Here is a 21161-nt window from a genome sequence, read left to right as displayed (position 1 = left end):
ACAGGAACGCTGTTATCCAATTGTGGAGGGGTCCGGAGATGCCATAGGATTTTAGTTTTAGGAGAAGTTTGTCATGTACCACTGAGTCAAAAGCTTGACAGAAGTCTATGTAAATTGCATCTATTGTTTTGCCTTGATCAAGATTTGTAGTCCCTATGTTTTTGCAGTGAAGAAGTTGTAAGTTACATGATAATTTTTTTTCTGAAACCAAATTGTTTATTAGAGAGTAGATTGTTTGTTTCTAGGTGGAGGATAATGGATTGGTTGATGATAGATTCCATAACTTTCTGAGCAGTTTGGCAAACTGGTTGTTGGAAGAAATCATTAGGGCAGAGAACGGGTTGTTAAATTACTTGAATCCCACCAGTGTCTCCAACCTTGGTCACTTTAAGACTGGTGGACTTCAACTCCACCAGCAAAGCTGGCTGAGGAATTCTGGGAGTTGAAGTCCACCAGTCTTAAAGTGACCAAGGTTGGAGTTCCTTGCATTGGAGAGCCAACCTTTGCTTGGCCAAACTTTCAAGCGCTTTCCTGCCAAACTACCTTTCCCAGCATGCACTCGAAGAGAGACACAGAGAGGGGTAGGACCGAGGCGATTACATAACTCTTCCGAACGTTGACACATCGGAGCCCTGCCCCCCCCTCCCCGTGGGTGGCGACGTCACCAACTCGGAGCCCCGCCCTCTTGGAACGTTGTGTAGTCAGTTTGCTCGCTACGGGGCTCTTTCGAGTATCTCTGCTATTTCCTGCTGGGACAGAAAGATTCCAGAGGTCTCGCCTTCGCTTCCCCCCCCCCCCCCGCTCCCCCTCCTCGCCTCGCTCTCCCTCTCTCCGCTCTGCGTCGGCGGGAAGAATTTCCTTTTTAACTCGCTTTCCCCTTTTGGAAGGAGCCCTGATCGGCATTGCTTGGGCGGGTGGGGGGCGAGAAAGAAGGATCGCGCCCCTCCATTCCGCCTGCACATCTCCCGGAGCTGAGCTTCAGATTCCTTTTTTCCCCCTTTGCCCCCATGCTTTGCTGGGCAGGAGGGTAAGGGGGGCTTTCTCTCTCTCTCTCTCTCTCTCTCTCTCAGCGCTGCTGACCCCCTCCGCCCGCCCCAGGCGAAGAGCTTCACCGGCGCCGGAAAGCCGTGGGTACGCTGGCGGAGGGGGGGTGGGGTGGGGGACGACGACGAAGGAACGCGGGTAAGAGGATTTCTGTCTTGTCTGGATTGCATTGCGGCTGTTGTTCCACCAAAGGTGGGGGAGAGGATCCTGCTTCCCCTCCACCCTCCTCTCACACCCTGCCGGATCTTACTTCGAACCTCTTGCGAGCAACCGAGAGCCAGCGCTGGGCTGGAAAGGATGGTGATACCTTGAGGTCTAGGATGCTGGCGGCCTCTTTTTAAAAAAAAAAAAGCCGGAGAGAACACCAACCTTTCCAAGACGACGGCGAGGAAGCAGCCGGTTCTCCCCTCCAGGACCTTGATTTTCGTGCCCGGTTTGCCCCCCGTTCCCTCCTCGCCCTTCTGGTTTTGCCTTCGGGATTGTGCCGCACCGCAGCATCTTCCAAGCTGGAGCACCATGGAGCTGGAGAACATTGTAGCCAATACAGTTTTACTGAAAGCCAGAGAAGGTAAGAGAGTCGGGCAGCCGAGGCGAGGCAGCGGCATAGGAGTTGTTGGGGGTGGGGGGTGGGAGGGAGGGAGGGAGGGAGCCGGGGGTGGTTTCCGAAGAGCATCGCGCAATTTGAGTAGGGGAAAAAGTTGAGCCAGCGCACCGACTTCTGGCCGGCAGAGTCTCTGAATGGAGCTGCGTCCTGCAACTGTGTTAAGGGAAATGAATAATTTATGGAATATTTGCATTTAAAAAAAAGAAAGCTTTGTGTGGCTGCCCTGGAATTTCTCACAACTCTTCAGTCATCTGAGTTTTATTTACACAACGCTCCTGCAGGGTCGGCTGTTCTTAGGGGGTAGAGACTGATGACTTGCATAGACATTTCAACCATTATTCTCACCCTACATCTCTGCAATCGTAAAAGGGCAGCCAAAGGAATAGATCCAGAGATCTATTCCTTTGGCTGGTGGAGGGGTACTGTAGGTTTAGAACTGGGAGCAAAGAGGAATTGATTGACTTCAATGGGTTCTGATCGACCTCATCTTAATCTTAATCATGGATACCTTATAAAGTTACTTTGAGAATTAAATCCAATATGTGAAGTGCATATTTTTGAAAATTCCAAATGGAAGAACAGTATGTTAAAAATCTTAAAGGTAGTTGCTATGTTCTATAGGTGTTCTATAAGTGAGATTTTAACTGACTAACAGGCTCTTAAACATATGCACATCCTCTTTAGATTTTGTCAGAAATGCCCTGGCAAGATAACTACAAAAAAGTCGCTGTGTGTAGAGATGGCAACAATACAATAAAATAAAAAAATGTGACTTTAATGATAGCAGCGATGATGCTGTAGCCTTTTTATGGACCGTAAAATCAAAGAGCAAGACTTCTACTCCTAGAGTCCTTCCTTCGTTATTTTTTTAAAACTGTTTTAAATTAAGAACGTTGGATAAAATGTTGGATTTGCCCCTGGGTCTAAATCCCAGTTCATTCATTTATGCACAAAATGCTTAACCTTTATTTTACCAATGGGAAGGTGAATTGCCTTTTTGGAATGGTGTCAAAAAGATCAGCAAATTAAAGGCTAGAAAATTAATTGTTCCAACAGGAGAGAATATATGTGGCTCAGGGTTGACCTGTGGAGTCCTTGGTATTCTCTGAGCTATTTTCTTGCAGATATTTCATTACACAACTTGCTAAAATCATCAGTACGCTGATGTTACCTAGTCAGATAATGAAGAATCTGCAAGCAAACCACCAGGCTCGCAGAGCACCACAAAATAGTTAGTGTTCTAAAATGTATTTTTTCAGTATAAATATGTATTTTATGCTGTTGTCTCGGTTAAGTAGATAAGAATAAAGAAGCCTACAGTATCTTGTCCAGAGCTGAATTCAGTTCCTGTGTGTGGCCAAGATTGAGATGTCACATGTGTTACATTTCCATGGTGTGTTGAGATATCTCTGCTTTACGCAGATCGGTAGAGTCATGTTCAACTCTTTCTCAGCGAGTCTGAAAATGCCAAATAAACAGCGGCACGCTTCAGTTCAGTATAGACAAAAATACTCTGTGTGTATCTTCAACGGTGGTTGTTAGGGGTGGGAATCTCAGATGCCATTACGTGTCAAGACTGCATTGCCGTTTATGTGAATGAGTAAATCACAGGGTGGCCTTTAGAAGGGAAAGCCCAGGCCTGTATCTTCAAGGCTCCTGCAGTTGTTTTTCAGCAACTTCTTGAAACCAGGGCAAGGAGAGCAGGCCTTTATTGATGGGGGCAGAAAAAGCAGAGAGACCACGGAAAAATATGTGGTATAGGGCAGTTTTTTGGCAACTTTAAGACCTGCGGACTTCAACTCCCAGAATTCCTTATGCTGGCTGGGGAATTCTGGAAGTTGAAGTCCGCAGGTCTTAAAGTTGCCAAATAGGGCTTATCATTTATCATTATCAAGCTGTAATTCAGAGGTGTGCTGGCAAGATGCTACAAAGGCAGATATGCAGGTAGTCCTCAACTTAATGATCACAATTGAGCCCAAAATTTATTTTGCTAAGTGAGACAGTTAAATGAGTTTTGCCGCATTTTACGATCTTTCTTGTCATAGTTGTTAAATGAATCACTGCCGTTAAGTTAGTAACATGGTTGTTAAGTGACCATTGTTAAGTGACCAAAGTCACCATTGACTTTGCTTGTCAGAAGGTCGCAAAAGGTGATCACATGACCCCCAGGACACCGCAACCGTCATAAATATGAACCAGTTGTAAGTATAAAAAACTGTCATAAGTCACTTTTTTCAGTGCCATTTGAAAAGACAGTAAATAAATAGTTGTAAGTTGAGGAGTACCGATATTGGGAGCTGCTCTGCTATAATTTGCTATAAACGTTACCCTACTGGATGAGTGGATGGGGCAGTTAGGCCTTCTCAAGAGAAATTAGGAACTCCTAAGCTCAATTTCTGGTCCTACAAGAGGATAAGAAACTATTTCTTGAGAGGTTTGAGTGAACAGCACAGGAAGACACAATTCAGTGACGAAAAGCTGTTGTCCTTACATGCCCTTTTCTTTTGTTAAAAAAAGTGCACATACACAGTTGCTGAATTCCTAAGCCCTTTGTAATTGTATAAATGTTGTAAGTCAGCCTGGGAATGATGAGTTTTGTTGAGTGGTTGCAGCCCTTCAGAACTAGAGATGTTTTTCCCACTCCTTTCATTAGAAAGTCAAAATGTCATCCATATGTTGATCAGAATCAGAATATAGCTGGAAGGGATCTTGGAGGTCTTCTAGTCTAGCCCCCTCCTCAAGCAGGAGATTGTATACCATTTCAGACAAGTAACTGACCAGTCTTTTCTAAAAAACCCTCCTGTAATGAAGCACCCACAATTTCTGAAGGCAAGCTGTTCCATTGGTTAATTGTCCTCACTGCTAGGAAGTTTCTCCTTAATTCCAGATTGCTTCTCTCCTTGATTAGTTTCCATCCATTGGAATCTTGCCTTCTGGTGCTTTGGAAAATAAATTGACCCCCTCCTCTTTGTGGCAACCTCTCAAATACTGGAATACTTCTATCATATCCCCTCTAGTCCTTCTTTTCTCTAGACTAGCCAAACCCAAATCCTGCAACCATTCTTCATATGTTTTAGTCTCCCGGCCTTTGATAATCTTAGTTGCTCTTCTTTGCACTTTTTCCTAAGTCTCAACATCTTTTTCATAATGTAGTGACCAAAACTGGATGCAGTATTTCAGGTGTGGTCTTACTAAGGCTTTATAAAGTGGCACTAATACTTCAGGTGATTCTGATTCTACACCTCTGTTTAGAAAGATAGAAGAAAGTAACAATTCTAGCCGACCTCAGAATTTAAGGCTCCAGAGGGGAAAAGTTTGCTTTTTTAACCCTCTTGTAACTAGCCTGTATACAGGTAGTCCTATGGCCACAACTGAAACCAGAATTCCTGTTGCTAAGCAAGGCAATTTTTCAGTGAGTCACACCTGACTTTACAATTTTTTTTTCTAATGGTTATTAAGTGAATCACTGCCATTGTGAACTGAATCCAGCTTCCCCCGTTGACTTAGTTTGTCACAAGTCTGAATAGTCTGCAAATGGCGATCATATGAACTTAGGATGCTGCAATTGTTATAAATAGGCTGCCTTTGCCAATCAGCCAAATTTTGATGACTTGAATGTGGGCATGCCACGACGATTGTAAATGGAGAGATCGGGTACACATCACTTTCTTCACAACTTTTGTTAGCGTCACTAAACAAATGGTCGCAAGTCGAGGACTACCTGTCATTCTATTTCCAAAAGATGACTGAAAAGTGAAACTACATCAAAGCAATTTACCAGAAAAAAACAAGGTATTGTTAGAAAAGCACATTTCCTCTGTTTTAGTTCAGTGGTGAACAACTTTGATTCCAGCGTCATGAGCAACATTTGGGACAGACAAGTGATGCTGTGCAGATTTGATTGTTTGTTTAACTCCCACCCCCCTTGGACTTTGTGGCTGTTCTTCTTAAATATGTTAAGCTTCTTTGAGGAATATTTGCGTGATTCTTGCTTCCAAATAGAAGAATCCTTGGAGGCATATTTGATCTTGGGTTTCAGGTTGCTTACCTCTTTTCTTCTTCAGCCCTGGCAGATTTTCAGGTGTAAATTGCCTTCCATTTAGAATTTAAATCTGAAGTTTTCTTCGTATAAGTGATGTAAGTGGTTCTTTTTGAACACGTGTTTCATTTTGTGGCACTAACGTGTGTTCCAGAATCTTGATCCATGTTCCTTAATCAGACAACTGGATTCTGTTGTTTTGTAGATGTTTCAAGGCTTAGTGGGGTTTTTTTTAAGCAGAAATATCTGTGCTTAAAACAGCATTCGCACTACATGTCTGCAGGATGCATGCTCTTTCCAGCATGTCTGTTAGCATTTAAAACAATGAGGCTGTTTGTCTGAATATACATTAGCTGAGAGCACACTGTGTACACTTTAAAATGTCTCAGAATAAAATGGATGAAGAGAACAAAGATTACAAAATGTGCAATTCCATAACTTGAAGTCCTAGCTGGTTACAATCATCCTCAATTTCCCCCAGCAATTTTTAGACAGGCTAAAAAGGAAGACTCTCTATTATACTTACTAGATATACATGGGGAGAAAGTCAGAATTATTTAGTTTGTTGAACAAGCCAAATTAGCAATGTTTTGGGATTATTGTGGATTGGTTTGCCATCTATTTTTAGCCGCTATTATGCACTTCTATAAATTTGCAGGGGCTTCGGCAGAACACAGAAGCAAATTGCAAACCATAATTTCTAATACAGCTGTATGAATAGGCCAGGCTTAATCAAGCCATGATCCATAGGTTTAAATTGTGGCTTGTGGCCTAAAAGTTTCAGTGAACCCTAATTAAACGAAACAAACCCTAGTTTAGTGTTATGTTCATGAAAGACATGATTAGCTTTGTCTGGTTGAAACTAGCCCCCTCAAAGAGACAAGAAAAGTTAGAATAAGTTGGGGAGTCTAAGCTGTTGTTTCTGATAGCCATTGTTGACTAGCGAATTCTACAAGTTGAAGTCAAGATATCTGGAGATATGTTGGTCTAGACCAAAGTTCTCCAGTGTGATGTCTTCTAGATTTTCAGATTAGGATTTCCACTAGCTCCAAACAACATGATCATTAGCAATAAAAGTTATAATAACTCAGGTCATCAGGGAGAGGGGAAAGAAAAGATTTTTGCTGTGTGTAGACTTTTCCTAATGTACTGCCATGTTCTTAAGCCAAGTTTATGTTGCCTCAGGAATGTTAGTTCCATCTGATTTGGTCCTAGCTTTTTTTTTTTTTAATTTGCATTTATATCCCGCCCTTCTCCGAAGACTCAGGGCGGCTTACACTATGTTAGCAATAGTCTTCATCCGTTTGTATATTATATACAAAGTCAACTTATTGCCCCCAACAATCTGGCTCCTCATTTTACCTACCTTATAAAGGATGGAAGGCTGAGTCAACCTTGGGCCTGGTGGGACTTGAACCTGCAGTAATTGCAAGCAGCTGCTGTTACTAACAGTCTGCATTAGTCTGTTGAGCCACCAGAGGCCCTGGTCTTGACTTTTGATTACCCCAATGCAGTGGCCCTCAACCTTTTGGGCACCAGGAACTGGTTCCGTGGAGAGAGGTTTTTCCACGGACCAGAGGGAGTGGGGTTTCGTGTGCTGCCTGTATCCCGTGGATGGGGCTTGGGCCTGGTGGGACTTGAATCTGCAGTAATTGCAAGCAGCTGCTATTAATAACAGACTGTCTTAGCAGTCTGAGCCACTCAAGGACCCTAAGCTTAAGTTCAGATGTGTGTAATTTAAGGAAGCTGTTGTAGTTAGTCGATAATGTTGGACTTTGTCCAGGGAAAATCAAATTCAGATTCCAGAGCAGGCTCCAATCTGGGCCAGTCACCAGGACCAGAGGTATTTTTGTTTTCCAAGCTTTCAGATTCGTGCTGGAGCTCATCCTCAGGGAACGTCTCTCTGTGACACAGAGAGTTCCCTGAGGATGGGCTCCAGCACCAATCCAAAATCTCGGAAGACAAAAAAACCTCTGGTCCCAGTAACCTACCCAGATTGGATGCTGCACTGCATCATTATCCTAGGACACATATATTCGCCTTCATTCATCAGATTACCACTGAATAATGACTATCTCTGGGGGACATTAAGCCAGTGATGGCCATCACATGCCAAAAGCGGGAGAAGCGTGGAGGGTCGTGTGTGTGCGTACCCACACCCATAATTCAATGTACCTCTCTCCCCCATGCATGTGTGCATGACCCCCTCCTTTGTTACCCCCGTTTTTGGCACGTGATGGCACAGTGGGCCCGTTTATCGCTCTCCCCAGGCTCCAGAGGCTTTCTTGGAGCCTGGGGAGGGCGGAAACGACCACCCCCACACCAGAGGTCTTCCGGAGGTTGGAAACGGCCCGTTTCCTGTCTTCTGGTGGGCCTGGAAGGCCCAAAAATCAGCTGGCTGGCGCACTGGAGCTGAGCTAGGGCAACGCTTGTGTGCCCACAGATATGGCTCTGCGTGCCACCCGTGGCATGCGTGCCATAGGTTCACCATCACGTCACTAAACTATCTCTCAAGTTATCTTGCTTCAGAGGCATCTTGCAAGGATAATTGAGGAGGGCAGATATACCAGACCTTGTATAAATTCCTAATCACCTAAGTGGTAGAGGGAAATACGAAAATAAATGCCTATGATTGTAGATGCAGTCAAATACTTTGGGGGGAAAAACCCAAAGACAGCATTTCTTGACATAGTGAAAACTGCCTAAGCAACTGAAAACTAACTTTTTTACAAAAAAAATCAAGAAGGTATAAACATTCCTAATGAGAACCATGCACTGCTGGAACTGAACATGGAATTCTTTGAAAGCTTTTTCTGGATAGGTTTTAAAACTATTGGGGAATTTAGTGAATTGTTTTAGGTTGAAGTTTCTATTATAATTCTAAGCACAAAAGGCATTTCTTTCTTAATCTTTTCAATTTCCAGCAAATTTTCTTCTCTCACAAAAAAAGCTTCGGTTTTTCTACCTCAATCTGAAGAATCTCCTGAAATGTGTCTTCTCTGTGATTCTTTCCAGCCTCTTTGCATTTTCCTCCGTTGCTTCTCTTTTGTCTCTTATGCATACCAAAGATCTTTTGAGCAACTAAAATCCAAAGCAGCCCTACAATCTGGGGCGTTTTAGAGCTTGTTGGCTGTATCCTAAAAAAAATTGCATTTCGTTTGCTTGATTCAAAACAGCGCATAGTACATTTATTAAGTTAGATTATAAGTAATAAATAAATAAAATAAAATAAATAAGTATTATAAGTATTTACAGACCCCTCGCATCCTGGACATAAACTGTTTCAACTCCTACCCTCAAAACGACACTATAGAGCACTGCACACCAGAACAACTAGACACAAGAACAGTTTTTTCCCGAAGGCCATCACTCTGCTAAACAAATAATTCCCCCAACACTGTCAAACTATTTACTAAATCTACACTACTATTAATCTTCTCATCGTTTTCATCAATCTCTTTCCACTTATGACTGTATGACTGTAACCTTGTTGCTGGCAATCCTTATGATTTATATTGATATATTGACCATCAATTGTGTTGTAAATGTTGTACCTTGATGAACGTATCTTTTCTTTTATGTACACTGAGAGCATATGCACCAAGACAAATTCCTTGTGTGTCCAATCACACTTGGCCAATAAAAAATTCTATTCTATTCTATTCTATTCTATTCTATTCTATTCTATTCTATTCTATTCTATTCTATTCTATTCTATTCTATTCTAAAAAGAAACAAAAGTTAGAAAACTGAGAGAAAGAATGAGAAAAGTGTAAAGAAAATGGGGGGGCAAGGACCTCTGGTTTTTTTCAGTGCAGTGAAATACAAAAAAAAATGCAACCTCAACCTTTTGCTTTATGTTTCATAGCATTTTAATCACTTCTATAACAGAATCATTTGAATCATCAAAATCTAAAAACATTTTCATTTTTTTCAGTTTCAAGCAAAAAGTCCAGACGTTTCCAGGTAGAAACAAAACTAGATAAATTATTTAATTGATCTCTGCTAATTCCATCATTTTTATCATCCATTGTAGGAAAGAATGTGTCTTTCCATCTTTGTGTATTTAACAATCTCACCGCTGTCAACATATATAGTAACTAAGATCCAAATTTTCTTTCAAGCTTTTGCCAGTGTGATCCTTTTTTCTAAGGCAGTTTTTCAGATTTGCTATTTGATTGTTGCACCAATGTAGCCTGGATTGTCATCTTGCAATGCTCCAATCAGTTAATTGGTCAGTTAATTGATCAGAGGCCTTTATGCAGAAATAAAAAAACAGTAATAAAATGAATATAGTTTTCCTGACTGGAGGTGATTTTAACGAGTGATGTTTCTTTTAATGAAATGTAAAACGTGCAGCTGGGATGCCCATTTTAAAACTCCAATCTCTCTATTTCCTTATTTGGGGAAAACTGTGCAAGAGGCTAAATATCCAGATTAATAAAAAGTGGGGATAATTTTGCCATGTAACACGAAGGTAAAGATGTCATCAGTTCTTGGTTAACTCTTGGTAACTGCATCCGTCTGAGTTGTAGAAGTGATTTGCCATACTCTTTTTCAAGATTTTTTTTTCAGTCCCTTTACCTAGCTAACATCCCTAAAATTCTTAGTTTATCTCTCAGTATTATCCAACCCTGACTGAACTAATCCTGCTTAGTAGATCAAGATCAGTCAAGATGGGCTAGCTGCTGCTAAAACAACAGAAACATCAAAAGATCTGTCTAAAAACCAAATTATAGATCAGTAAACTAAAGTTCGTTCACTTCGAAAGTGAAGGATTTAGAAATCCATTTACAGAGCCATAGCTACACTACGGTAGAGAAATTGTGTTTTTCACTAAAACCAGGAAGTCCACCAACTAGGCCTGGCAACAAATTTCAGGTAGTCCTTGACTTACAACCATTCGCTTAGTGACCATTCAGAATTACAATGGCACTGAAAAAGGTAACTTACAGCTGGTCTTGGCCCTTCCAACTCTTGCAGTATCTCCACAGACACATGATCAGAACTTAGATGCTTGGCCACTGTGTTTATGATGGTTGCTGTGTCCAAGGATCACGGGACTGCCATATTCAACCTTCCCAGCCAGCTATTGACAAGCAAAGTCAATGGGGATTTCCTTAATGATCACATGGTTCACTTAACAAATGGAGTGATTCGTTTAACAACAATGGCAAAAAGGTGGTAAATGAAGATGTAAGTAACTTAACAACCGGCTTTGCTTAGCAACGGAAATTTTGGTTCTAATTGTGATCATAAACAAAAGACTACCAGCTTGGCAGCTTTAAGACTTGTGGACTTCAACTCCCAGAATTCTCCAGCCAGCTATGCTGGCTATTCTGGCTGGAGAATTCTGGGAGTTGAAGTCCACAAGTCTCAAAGCTGCCAAGTTTGAAGACCTCTCCTATAGTACCTCGAGTAGGCAGATTTAAAATTACTGACCAGTAATTCTGCCCTTGTATGTTCAATATTTTGCTTCTCTTTTTTTTTCTCACAAGCTTTCTTAAAAGAAGCAAAAAATTGTTCTCGAACCACGGAACGTCAGAAACTCTGACCCATCTGCCTTAGAATATTCTGGCTCCTTCCATGAAGATGCTGATTTAGCATCTGTCCATCTGTAATCAGGTCATCTTCAGCTTTTTCTGACCCCAAAACCCTATTTAATTTCAAATTGCGAACTGGTATCAGAGAGATTCCCCATGTACGCTTGCTTTTCGTTCTTTCTAGATTGACCAATGACAAAAGAAAAAAAGTGTGCTTATTTTATTCTTAATGCCAAGGGAAGAATTAGACTTGTCTGCAAAGTATATTTTTGATAGGCAGAAAGGGGACGACCTGGTTTCTCAGAATAACTTCTTCAATAAAATTAATATAAATACATTTGTTGCCAGATTAAGGTTTAAAAAAGTCCCACAGGAAAAGTTCATCATGTGTCTTCTATGGAATTTAACTGATGTCAGGAAAAGTGAACAGAGATAATAGCACATACGCTTCCTCAGTTCACAGACTCCTTACTCTTGGGTGAAATAATAGAATTGTTTTCCTTCCTTCCTTCCTTCCTTCCTTCCTTCCTTCCTTCCTTCCTTCCTTCCTTCCTTCCTTCCTTCCTTCCTTCTTTCCTTCCTTCCTTTTCTTTTCTTTTACCTGCCATCCCTGATGTTTCTTCCCTTAATTTCATGTTCATGGAATCAGTGAAGATAAAATGAATGATCAGCATGAGTAAATCCTAAAGTTTGAATGGGTCTTTCTACTCCTCGGTCTGCATCCAGCCTAGACATAAATCTAGCCTCAATTCAGAATAATTTCTACAAAAAGTTAAGGCAACATTCAAAGGTTTTTCTGCAGTAGTTGGTTGAAACAAGTCTTCTACAAAACATAGTTTATATGGTTGGTTCATTTTAGCTACATGGAATTATGGTGACTCACAGAATAGGGTTCAAACATAAAGATCTATATATCAGCCTTCCCTTCAGATGTGCAGGTATCAAGTTCTAGATTTTGGAGTCAGTCCAGACATTGCTAAGAATTCTGGGAATTGAACTCAATAGAAGTAGCAACACTTAAATTGCAGAAGTTGATATATACAGTATGTCAAGGATCTCAATTGTACATGTGGACATCTCTAGGTATGGGACTAAACAAAGACTCCTCGGAGCCTTCGGGATTTTATTTATGTATTTAATTTCTATGACCACCCATCTCAGTCAAATGACTCTCAGCAGTTTACAGGTCTAAAACGATAAAACAGTTCAAACCAATTTCCTTTCCATTCATCTTTTCTGCACATCAAAGTTTTCTAGTCCAAATGATTTACTGTAATTATACAGTTTGTTAAGTGAGAGAGATTGTGTATCAACTTCCTGCTTGGATCTTTCACAACTCTGATGTTTTGTAAGTCAAGCTTCATGACTTTGAGAGAATAAAGATTTTTATATTTGCCTGAAAAATCTCTTGTCCCTCTCTCCTATTTTTTTAAAGGCTCTAAACTTAATGATGTTAAAATGAGAAGATGGATTAGTCTGTCTAACGGACACAATTTCCTTTTGTGAATCTTCCTATCAGTTATGGACTGGACTACATGTTCTCTTAAAAATATGTCTATGCACTATGGGATTATCAGCATTGTGTGAAAAAGAAGATTTGTGTTTCCTGCTGTGAAGCTGATTAAAAAAAAACAAAACCAAATCATGTCCACAAAGATGCTTTTCCCCCCACAAGAAGGAAGCTTCTGTTGGTGTGAATATCACATGGGAGAGAATTAAACTGAATCTGTCTGTGTAACGTAGCCTGAGCTCTTCAAGGCAGCAATTTTTAAAATAATAACAGACAGAGTTGGAAGTGACCTCAGAGGTCTTCTAGTCCAATGTTCTGCTCAAGTAGGAAACCCTGTAACATTTCAGACAAATGATTGTGCAATCTCTTCTTAAAAACCTCCAGTGTTGGAGCATCCACAACTTCTGGAGGCAAGTTGTTCCATTGATTAATTGCTCTAGCTTCAGGAAATTTCTCTTTAGTTCTAGGTTGGTTCAAATAATAACGATACATTACAAACAAGCAGGGTTTAAGACAGGGGTGTCAAACTCAGGGTGTCACAGTGTCATCACGTGATGTATTGTGACTTTTCCCCCTTAGTTAAAGCGGTCGAGTTTGACACCCCTGGTTTAAGACAAAGCTATTTAAGCTACATCTGGAGTACATGTGTAAATATAAAATGATCATTGCTCATATTTTCTTCCTGACTTGGAGGCCTAAAAAGATATATTAGCCCTTTAGCCCACTCCCAGTCCTTCCAATTCCTATCAGTTATTTGGATATGAGTATCATCAATGCTCATTGATATGATATCATCAATAATACCCTGTGTGGCCCCCACAGGCTTTATATTTTTAAAGCATGCCATTGTCTGCAAACTACTGCTCATTCCTGGTTTAAAAAGTTGACCTTATTCAGACATGATGCTAAACCAGAAGTAAGAATCTAGCATCTCTCAGATATTTGGGGCAACTCCATTGACCAGCATTTCCAGTTACTGTCTATTTGAGTGAATCAGTGGGACTTGTGATCTGAAACATATGGAGGAATGACTGCAATATATGGTCTAGTGTTGTATAAAGCTAATCTGGGCAGGTTAATATTCTTCTCCTCCTTCCTGTCGTTTGGTTGCAAGAACGAAACTGAGAAATTTGGTTTCTGTCAGAATGCGGTGGTTGACTGAAGTTGGCAACGTAGGCTGCAACTTGGGGAAGAGCAAGTTCTCAAGGCCATTGAACAGTTTTATAATCTAGTTCACACTCTGCATAAAGCCATGGCTTGTTGATTAAGCCAGAATTGATTGAGTATGAGTTATATGCACAGCCAGTGTGGAGGAGTTACCTTGAGAACCAAACTTTCTCAGGACAGTCAGGTAAGTTGTGTCAACAAACAACCGTTGAACAGCTTTGAGGCTGAGAAAGTCCAGGGCAAAGAGTCCATTAAACCCTGGAAAGGTGGGAGGAAAAAGTCAATTTATAATGCAGCAAATACAAACAAGGAATTGTTCCTTCATGTTGACAGAAGGCTGTCAATTGTTTGAAGAAAAAAATAAGTGTGTTACCTAGCTATGTACAATATGCAGACAACCTCAAATCACAAAGTCATGCTGGGTATTTAGGAAATTCTGCCAAGCTCTTTTCAGCAAGCCTGATAAGGCCAGGCAACCTGTGGTGCTCAGATGTTGCTGAACAACAATTTCCAGGCTCTCATTAGTAATCCTGATTTCTTGGAAGCTGGAAGTTGCAATTCAGCAACATCTGGAAAAGTACAGGTTGCCTGTCTACTCCATGCTGAACTAAAATACTCCCTACAAACTACAGGAACTAGCTTTGCACAGAATGCTGAGGCTTAATGTAATGACTGCAACACAGGTAGTCCTTGATTTACAACCACAATTGAACCCAAAATTTATGTTGCTAAATGAGGAATTTGTTAACTGAATTTCCCCCATTTTTGGCCTTTCTTGCCACGTTTGTTAAGTCAATCAGTGCAGTTGTTAAATTAGTAACACCGTTGTTAAATGAATCTGGCTTCCTCATTGACTTTGCTTGTCAGAAGGTCGCAAAAGGAGGATCACGTGATCCCCGGAACACTGCAACCGTCATAAATATCAACCAACTGTCAAGCATCCGAATGTAAATCACAATGCTGCAGTGGTTGTAAGTGTGAAAAATGGTCATAAGTCACCTTTTTCAGTGCTGTTGTAAATTTGAACGGTCACTAAATGAACTGTTGTAAATCGAGGACTCCCTGTACTAATCATAAACTATTGAAATGTTTAAATCTATTGAGTCATCAGTTGCTAGAATCCCTAAGCCACTTAATCTAGTTGCCCTTCAGCTCTGATAAAAATCGCACCCCCATTTTAAATATAACATTTTCACTCTTGAGAAGTTACTCGGCTTATTTTAGTTGGTTCATCTCAGAAAATCAATGTTTCCTCCGTTCCCCAAGCAGATGCTGTCTGAAACCACTCTGCCAGTCCTGGAAAGGTCACACCTATTTACTTTTTTTTTAAAAAAAATGGTTTTCCTTCCCCACAACCAAGTTATCTTGAGCTGAGGCTGCTTCCCTGGAATTAAATAGATTAAATTAATCGAACTGGGTCCAAAAATTGAGGTGGAGAGTGGGAACTTTTTGGCGTATTTCTAAGCTATAAAAGAACATGGTAGAAGCAATAGTGTAATCATGGCTTGGAGAACACTTTCTGTATAATCATGAAAATAATTATATCACTCAGCCTTTGTATTATTTCTTGGGTACGGACTTATATTTTTAAATCCTGACTTCCAGAGTAGCTGATGGAGCCCCATCTCTCATTCTCTCTTCTTGGAGTGGGGGGCGGCTTTCAGTGGGAAAGTCTCCACATGTTATGAACCTGGTGCTCCTTACAGCTTAATCAGAATGCTTCCTTCTTCATCCTGTATGTTCTCATTTCCTGAACCTTTGCTAGTCCTCCCCCTTCCTCCATCTAGTCAAACCTGCTGCTTTACCTGCAGGGCAGAGCATAGAGGTAATGAGGATGGCTGAGTGCCAGAGCAGAGCAGGAATGTGGTGCTTAGTACAGGTTGACACAGGAAAATGAGATGAGTTCTGGAGTAGGGAGGAACAGCTGACAAAGCCCACAAGTACTACCGAGTTTCCTGGGAAATGGGGTTCATTCCTAGAACATCCAGAGAATGCACCCATCAACAGATAGGAGGAAACTATGGCTCAAACGTGAAACCTCTGCTTTGGAAGCCAAACTTCGCAGTTCAGTTAGGATGTCAATTGTTTCCCACTTCTATGAATGGGAAGAATTAAGCAATAGCATTTAGACTTATATACCGCTTCACAGTGCTTTTACAGCCCTCTCTAAGTAGTTTACAGAGTCAGCATCTTGCCCCCAATAATCTGGCTCCTCATTTTACTGACCTGGGAAGGATGAAAGGCTGAGTCAACCTTAAGCCAGTGAGACTCGAACTGCAGGCAGCCAGCAGTCGTAGCCTGCACTACTACATTCTAACCCACTGCGCCACCGCAGCTCTTGGGCTTTTTATCTTGTTATTCAAGCACTCTGAATGCTGAGCGCTGGTTGGAGATACTTGGAGTTGTAGCTCAGTAACATGTTCCTTATCTCTATAGATGCATCCTACAGTAGCTGTTAGACAGAACTTTGCCTGAGCTTCTAGAAAGCTGCTTCTGTTTGACTGATCCAGATAAGCAAATAAACAGACCTGCAACAAGGAATCTAACCCCGTAAAATTAATCTGCAAAGATAATTGGAAGTAAGTGTCCTCTGTTCCTAATGTCTTCTTACTACATCTTCTTGAGTGATTATGTGCTGTCAAGTTGTTTTGGATTCCTGCTAACAACTCATAGATTTTCTTCATGAGGCTCCATCCCTAATCTGATTTTTATTCCACATATCCTGCCTTCTCCATTCTCCCACCTGTCATCAACAGTGAGATGCTACTCAAGTCAGCATGAAGAATTTGTATTCTTTCAATTAAAGGGAAAGGATTCTCTCTGATGTTCCAGATTTAATTTTGTTAGTTAATTAGCACTGTCATTTTATTTGTCTTCATAAACGTATTGTGCCTGCAGGAGTATCTTTGGCTACTCTCTTCTGACGGCCTGTGAAAATCTGTGTGATGCATGTAGCTCAATTGAGCGTGTGTGTCTGTTTTCAATGAACAGAGAAGGAACACTGTCCTGGCACAATGCCACCCAAAATTATGTGAGATCAGAACATTTGGAAAGAATTGATCAGGAGATTGTGTGTCAACAGATTGTAAGAACTATATTTCATTGAGTATTTATTGAGTATTTCTGTACATAGACTGTTCTCATGTGACCTACCACCTATAGCTGGGTGTCTGATTGGGAATGTAGAACAACGGTGTTGTGTTCAACATTTGTGACAGCTTGACACTATACAACAATCTTGTTTAAAAGTAATTGTGCATGATAGAATCTGATACAGGTTAGCAGTGCTTCTGCATTTGCTAGCAATCATAGGGGTGATATTGGGTAGCATGGGGTAGAAGAGGGGAAGTCAACATGATATGAGATGAAAAGACGCTATTGTGAAAATGGATTGTAAAACCAGGATGAAACAAGAAAGACGTCAAAAATACAAAATCCAAATCACTTCTGGCTTGGATCTCAACTGGGCCACTAATTTAGGAGTCCATTTTAGAAACGCAGCCCTTACCATCTTTTCACTATCTCCATGTAGGTGCCTAAACCAGGGGTCTCCAACCTTGGTCCCTTTAAGACTTGTGGACTTCAACTCCCAGAGTTCCTCAGCCAGCTTTGCTGGCTGAGGGACTCTGGGAGTTGAAGTCCACAAGTCTTAAAGGGACCAAGGTTGGAGACCCCTAGCCTAGACTATGGCTGGGTTCAAACAAACATTCCAAACCTTAAACCTGAGTCAACCAAGTAACAAAGAACCAAACATTGACAACCCTAACGATGATTATATGTAATTGCATGTTATATATAAATCAACCAAACAAACAGAATTGGTGAATTTTATTTAGAAGTTTTGTTATCAGTCTCAACCCTACAATATGTTGAATCACAATGCTGCCAACTCCATTTTAGCTCGATAATGCATCATACAGGCCTCTGAGAATAATAACGTTTTACATGGTGGTTTTATGTAGATTTCTCCGATCTGGGCTTGCCAAGCATGTAGGATTGTACAGTAATTCAGTGTTCCTCCTCCTTTTGTATGCTTATTTTACACTCATAACTAATCTGAAGGGCTGCTTAAAAAATTAGCTCCCAGTCACTGAGGGTTATGTTGGAATTTGAACTTAGGTTAACCAAATTTCATGTCTCCTCCTCATTAGTGATTTATTTGAATATGATTTATTTCCATAAGTTGGTGATGCTCCATCGCTGGAAATTATTAAAGAGACTGGACAGCCATTTGTCCAGAATGGCAGAGGGTCACTTGCTTGAGCAGAGAGTTGGACTAGAAGACCTCCAAAATCCCTTCCAACTCTGCTATTCTATATTCTGTATGCTATAGTGCCGTAATGGTGAACCTATGGCACGCGTGCCACATATCTGTGGGCATGCGAGCGTTGCCCTAGTTCAGCTCCAGCACACATCCTCATGCTGTCCAGCTGATTTTCGGGCTTTCTGAGCCCACCAGAAGTCGGGAAACAAGCTACTTCCAGCCTCCGGAGGGCCTCCGGGGCGGGGGAGACCTTTTTTGCCCTCACCAGGCTCCTAAAAAGGCTCTGGAGCCTGGGGAGGGCAAAAAATGGGCCCATCATGCCATCACGTGTCAAAAGCGGGAGGAGCGCAGAGGCGCAAGCATGCATGGAGGGGCAGGGCACATTAAATTATGGGTACTGTATGGGAACACATGTGCATGACCCCCTCACGGTCCCCAAGGTTTTGGCACGCGATGGCAGAAAGGTTAGCCATCACTGCTGTAGTGTCTCTCAGTAACTCTTGTGACAATATAAGCCTGCCTGATACCTCAGCCAGCCAAGTACTGTTTATAAATCCTTAATGAGTGAATGGCTCTAGTTTGATTTTCTAGTCATTGTATTACCTCACTTTAAGAGAAGGACAAGTACATCAGACAAAACTATTCTCCATGTTAATGTGACCCAATTGTCTGGAGTTACACAAGATGCTGAACTATAAACTATAATGCAGACTAGGTCAGAAGAACTCAATAATGTATGTAAAATATGGGCAACAACTTTGTGTTTCAATGTGCCGGGCAACATAGCCATGGAAGGTCATTTTATCTTGCTTGGATCTTAGCCCTTGGATTGCATAAATAATAGAATGAGATGGTAGACTTTTGAGATGGTGAAATAGATAGTTTTACTAGGGGCCAAACAATGATGTATCACTTAAAATATATTCCTTTATGTTAAAAAGAAAGAAAGAGACTGGGAGATATCAATCTATCTTAACTCTGGTTTTCTGTCGATCAAAGATTGAACCTAAACACAGACTAGCACGGCCAATATAGCATTCTCTCCATATCTCCCTCTCCCTCTCTTCCTCCGCCCCCCCCCAATTCTCTGTCTCCCAGTTCAAAGTCCAGTTCTGTCTCCTTTCCCATCTGCATTTGGATTATGTACTTCCCCAAGAGGAAGTAACATCCTTTAGCACATAGACAGATATCCTCCTTTCTTTTTCTTTTGAAAACTAAAGTTTACTTACCTGGGAACAGTCTTAGAAACCCTGCTCTGTGGTTGTTTAAGTGATGATGTGCAGTCTGGAATGGCCTCATTGGGTTTTTAACCTGAGTTTTCTGTCAATTCTTGCTTGAAGATTTAGGTTTTGGGGGGTTTTTTGTTTTTGTTTTTAAAAAAGGACAATTCAAACTGTTCATTTATCAGAGTTGTACAAAAACATCCCAGGAAGATTGAAAGCAGCAGGATTTTTTTTAAAAATATATTTTTACTACTTCTCATTCCTCTTATAGCTGATCTGCTTCCAAGCCATTTTAATCAACTTATTTTTTTTAAACGTAAATAGAAGAAAGGAAAACAGAAACTGCTTTGAAGGGATTTTAGGAAAGGGAGCTCATTCATGAGACCAGGATCTGCTCCAAATTATAGATCCTGTTTATTCATTGTTTGAATATGGCTTATTGATTATAGCAAGGTATGTGATTTTATGCATCACCGTTACTTTTTACGATTTTGAAACAAAAAGGGCAGGATAAGGTTGCACTAAATTTAAGTGGGGGATGTTTCCAGATTATTATGAAATGTTTCTTACATTAAACTTGTATCTTACATTAGACTTGCTGTCTTTTCCTATTCCCACACCAACCCTGGGGTTTCTTCCCCTGTCAATGAAATTAATGACGATTCTCAGTCATCCAAGTAGAATTGTCTGGAAGTTTAGTCATGGCAACCGGACTTGAAACAGTTGAAACATTTTGCTGCTTATTATCACCATATTATAAAAAAGATGCATAGACTCTGAAAAGAGTGAAGAAAAGAGCAACAAAGAGGATAAGAGGGATGGAGGCTAAAATATATGAAGAACGGTTGCAGGAATTGGGTTTGCCTAGTCTAGAGAAAAGAAGGACTAGGGGTGACACAATAGCAGTGTTCCAATATTTGAAGGTCTGCTACAAAGAAGATGAGCTCAACCTATTTTCCAAAGCACCAGAAGGCAGGAATAAGAAACAATGGATGGAAACTAAACAAGGAGAGAAACAACCTACATCTAAGGGGAAATAGAAAAATTAATCAGTGGAAGGGCTTGTCTTCAGAAGTTGTGGGTCCTCCAACACTGGAAGATTTTTGAAAGAGACTGGACAACCACTTGTCTGAAATGGTATAGGGTCTCCTGTGTATGTAGGAGGTTAGACTAGAAAACCTCCAAGGTCCCTTCCAACTTTGTTATTCTCTTATGTTTATATTCTTTAGTATTATACCAGACATTTTTTATGTTTCATGCATGCAAATGGTAGGAGACCTTCCCCTTGTATTTATTTATTTATTTTATTTATTTATTTTATTAGATTTATAAACCGCCCTTCTCCCGAAGGACTCAGGGCGGTGTACAGCCAAGGTAAAAAAGAAACAATGTACAGTTAAAAGTAAATTAAAAAACTTATTATACAGTGTGGCCAAAATTAAAATAGTTAGAAATCTAAAAGACCCCAAATTAAAACTAAAAGAAATTTAAAATTTAAAATCTAGACAATTTAAGAAAGCCCCGCACAAACAAACAGATATGTTTTCAGTTCGCGGCGAAAGGTCCGAAGGTCAGGTATTTGACGTAAACCAGGGGGAAGTTCATTCCAAAGAGTAGGGGCCCCCACAGAGAAGGATCTTCCCCTGGGGGTCTTGGTATTTGACCAAGAATAGTCAAGAGAGATTCATGGGTTAGAAAAACAGGGTTCATTGGCTGCATACAACTCCTAGGTTTCGTATGGCCTACCCTGACATTAAACAATCCAGC

At 40.8% G+C, this 21161-nt stretch overlaps 1 protein-coding gene across 2 annotated transcripts in view; it reads left to right on the top strand.

Annotated features, from left to right (window-relative positions):
• Positions 1 to 746: 746 nt before the first annotated feature.
• The window catches only part of LOC131203695 (G protein-coupled receptor kinase 5-like), an 87707-nt gene continuing 67292 nt past the window's right edge, over positions 747 to 21161 (top strand). The window contains exons 1-2 of one of the 2 annotated variants that reach the window (XM_058194159.1): positions 749 to 1612; positions 16344 to 16486. Coding sequence is in view for 1 of the 2 variants with exons in the window: in XM_058194158.1 (XP_058050141.1) it covers positions 1561 to 1612 (52 nt within the window). In the remaining variant the exon portion in view is untranslated. Of the gene's footprint in view, positions 1613 to 16343; positions 16487 to 21161 lie in introns of both variants that reach the window. The other variant, XM_058194158.1, reaches the window with a different exon arrangement.

This window comes from Ahaetulla prasina, chromosome 9 (genome assembly GCF_028640845.1).
Source record: "Ahaetulla prasina isolate Xishuangbanna chromosome 9, ASM2864084v1, whole genome shotgun sequence".
Classification (NCBI taxonomy): domain Eukaryota; kingdom Metazoa; phylum Chordata; class Lepidosauria; order Squamata; family Colubridae; genus Ahaetulla; species Ahaetulla prasina.
Note: the sequence above shows the minus strand (reverse complement) of the source record. Positions and strands in the feature narration are given on the sequence as shown.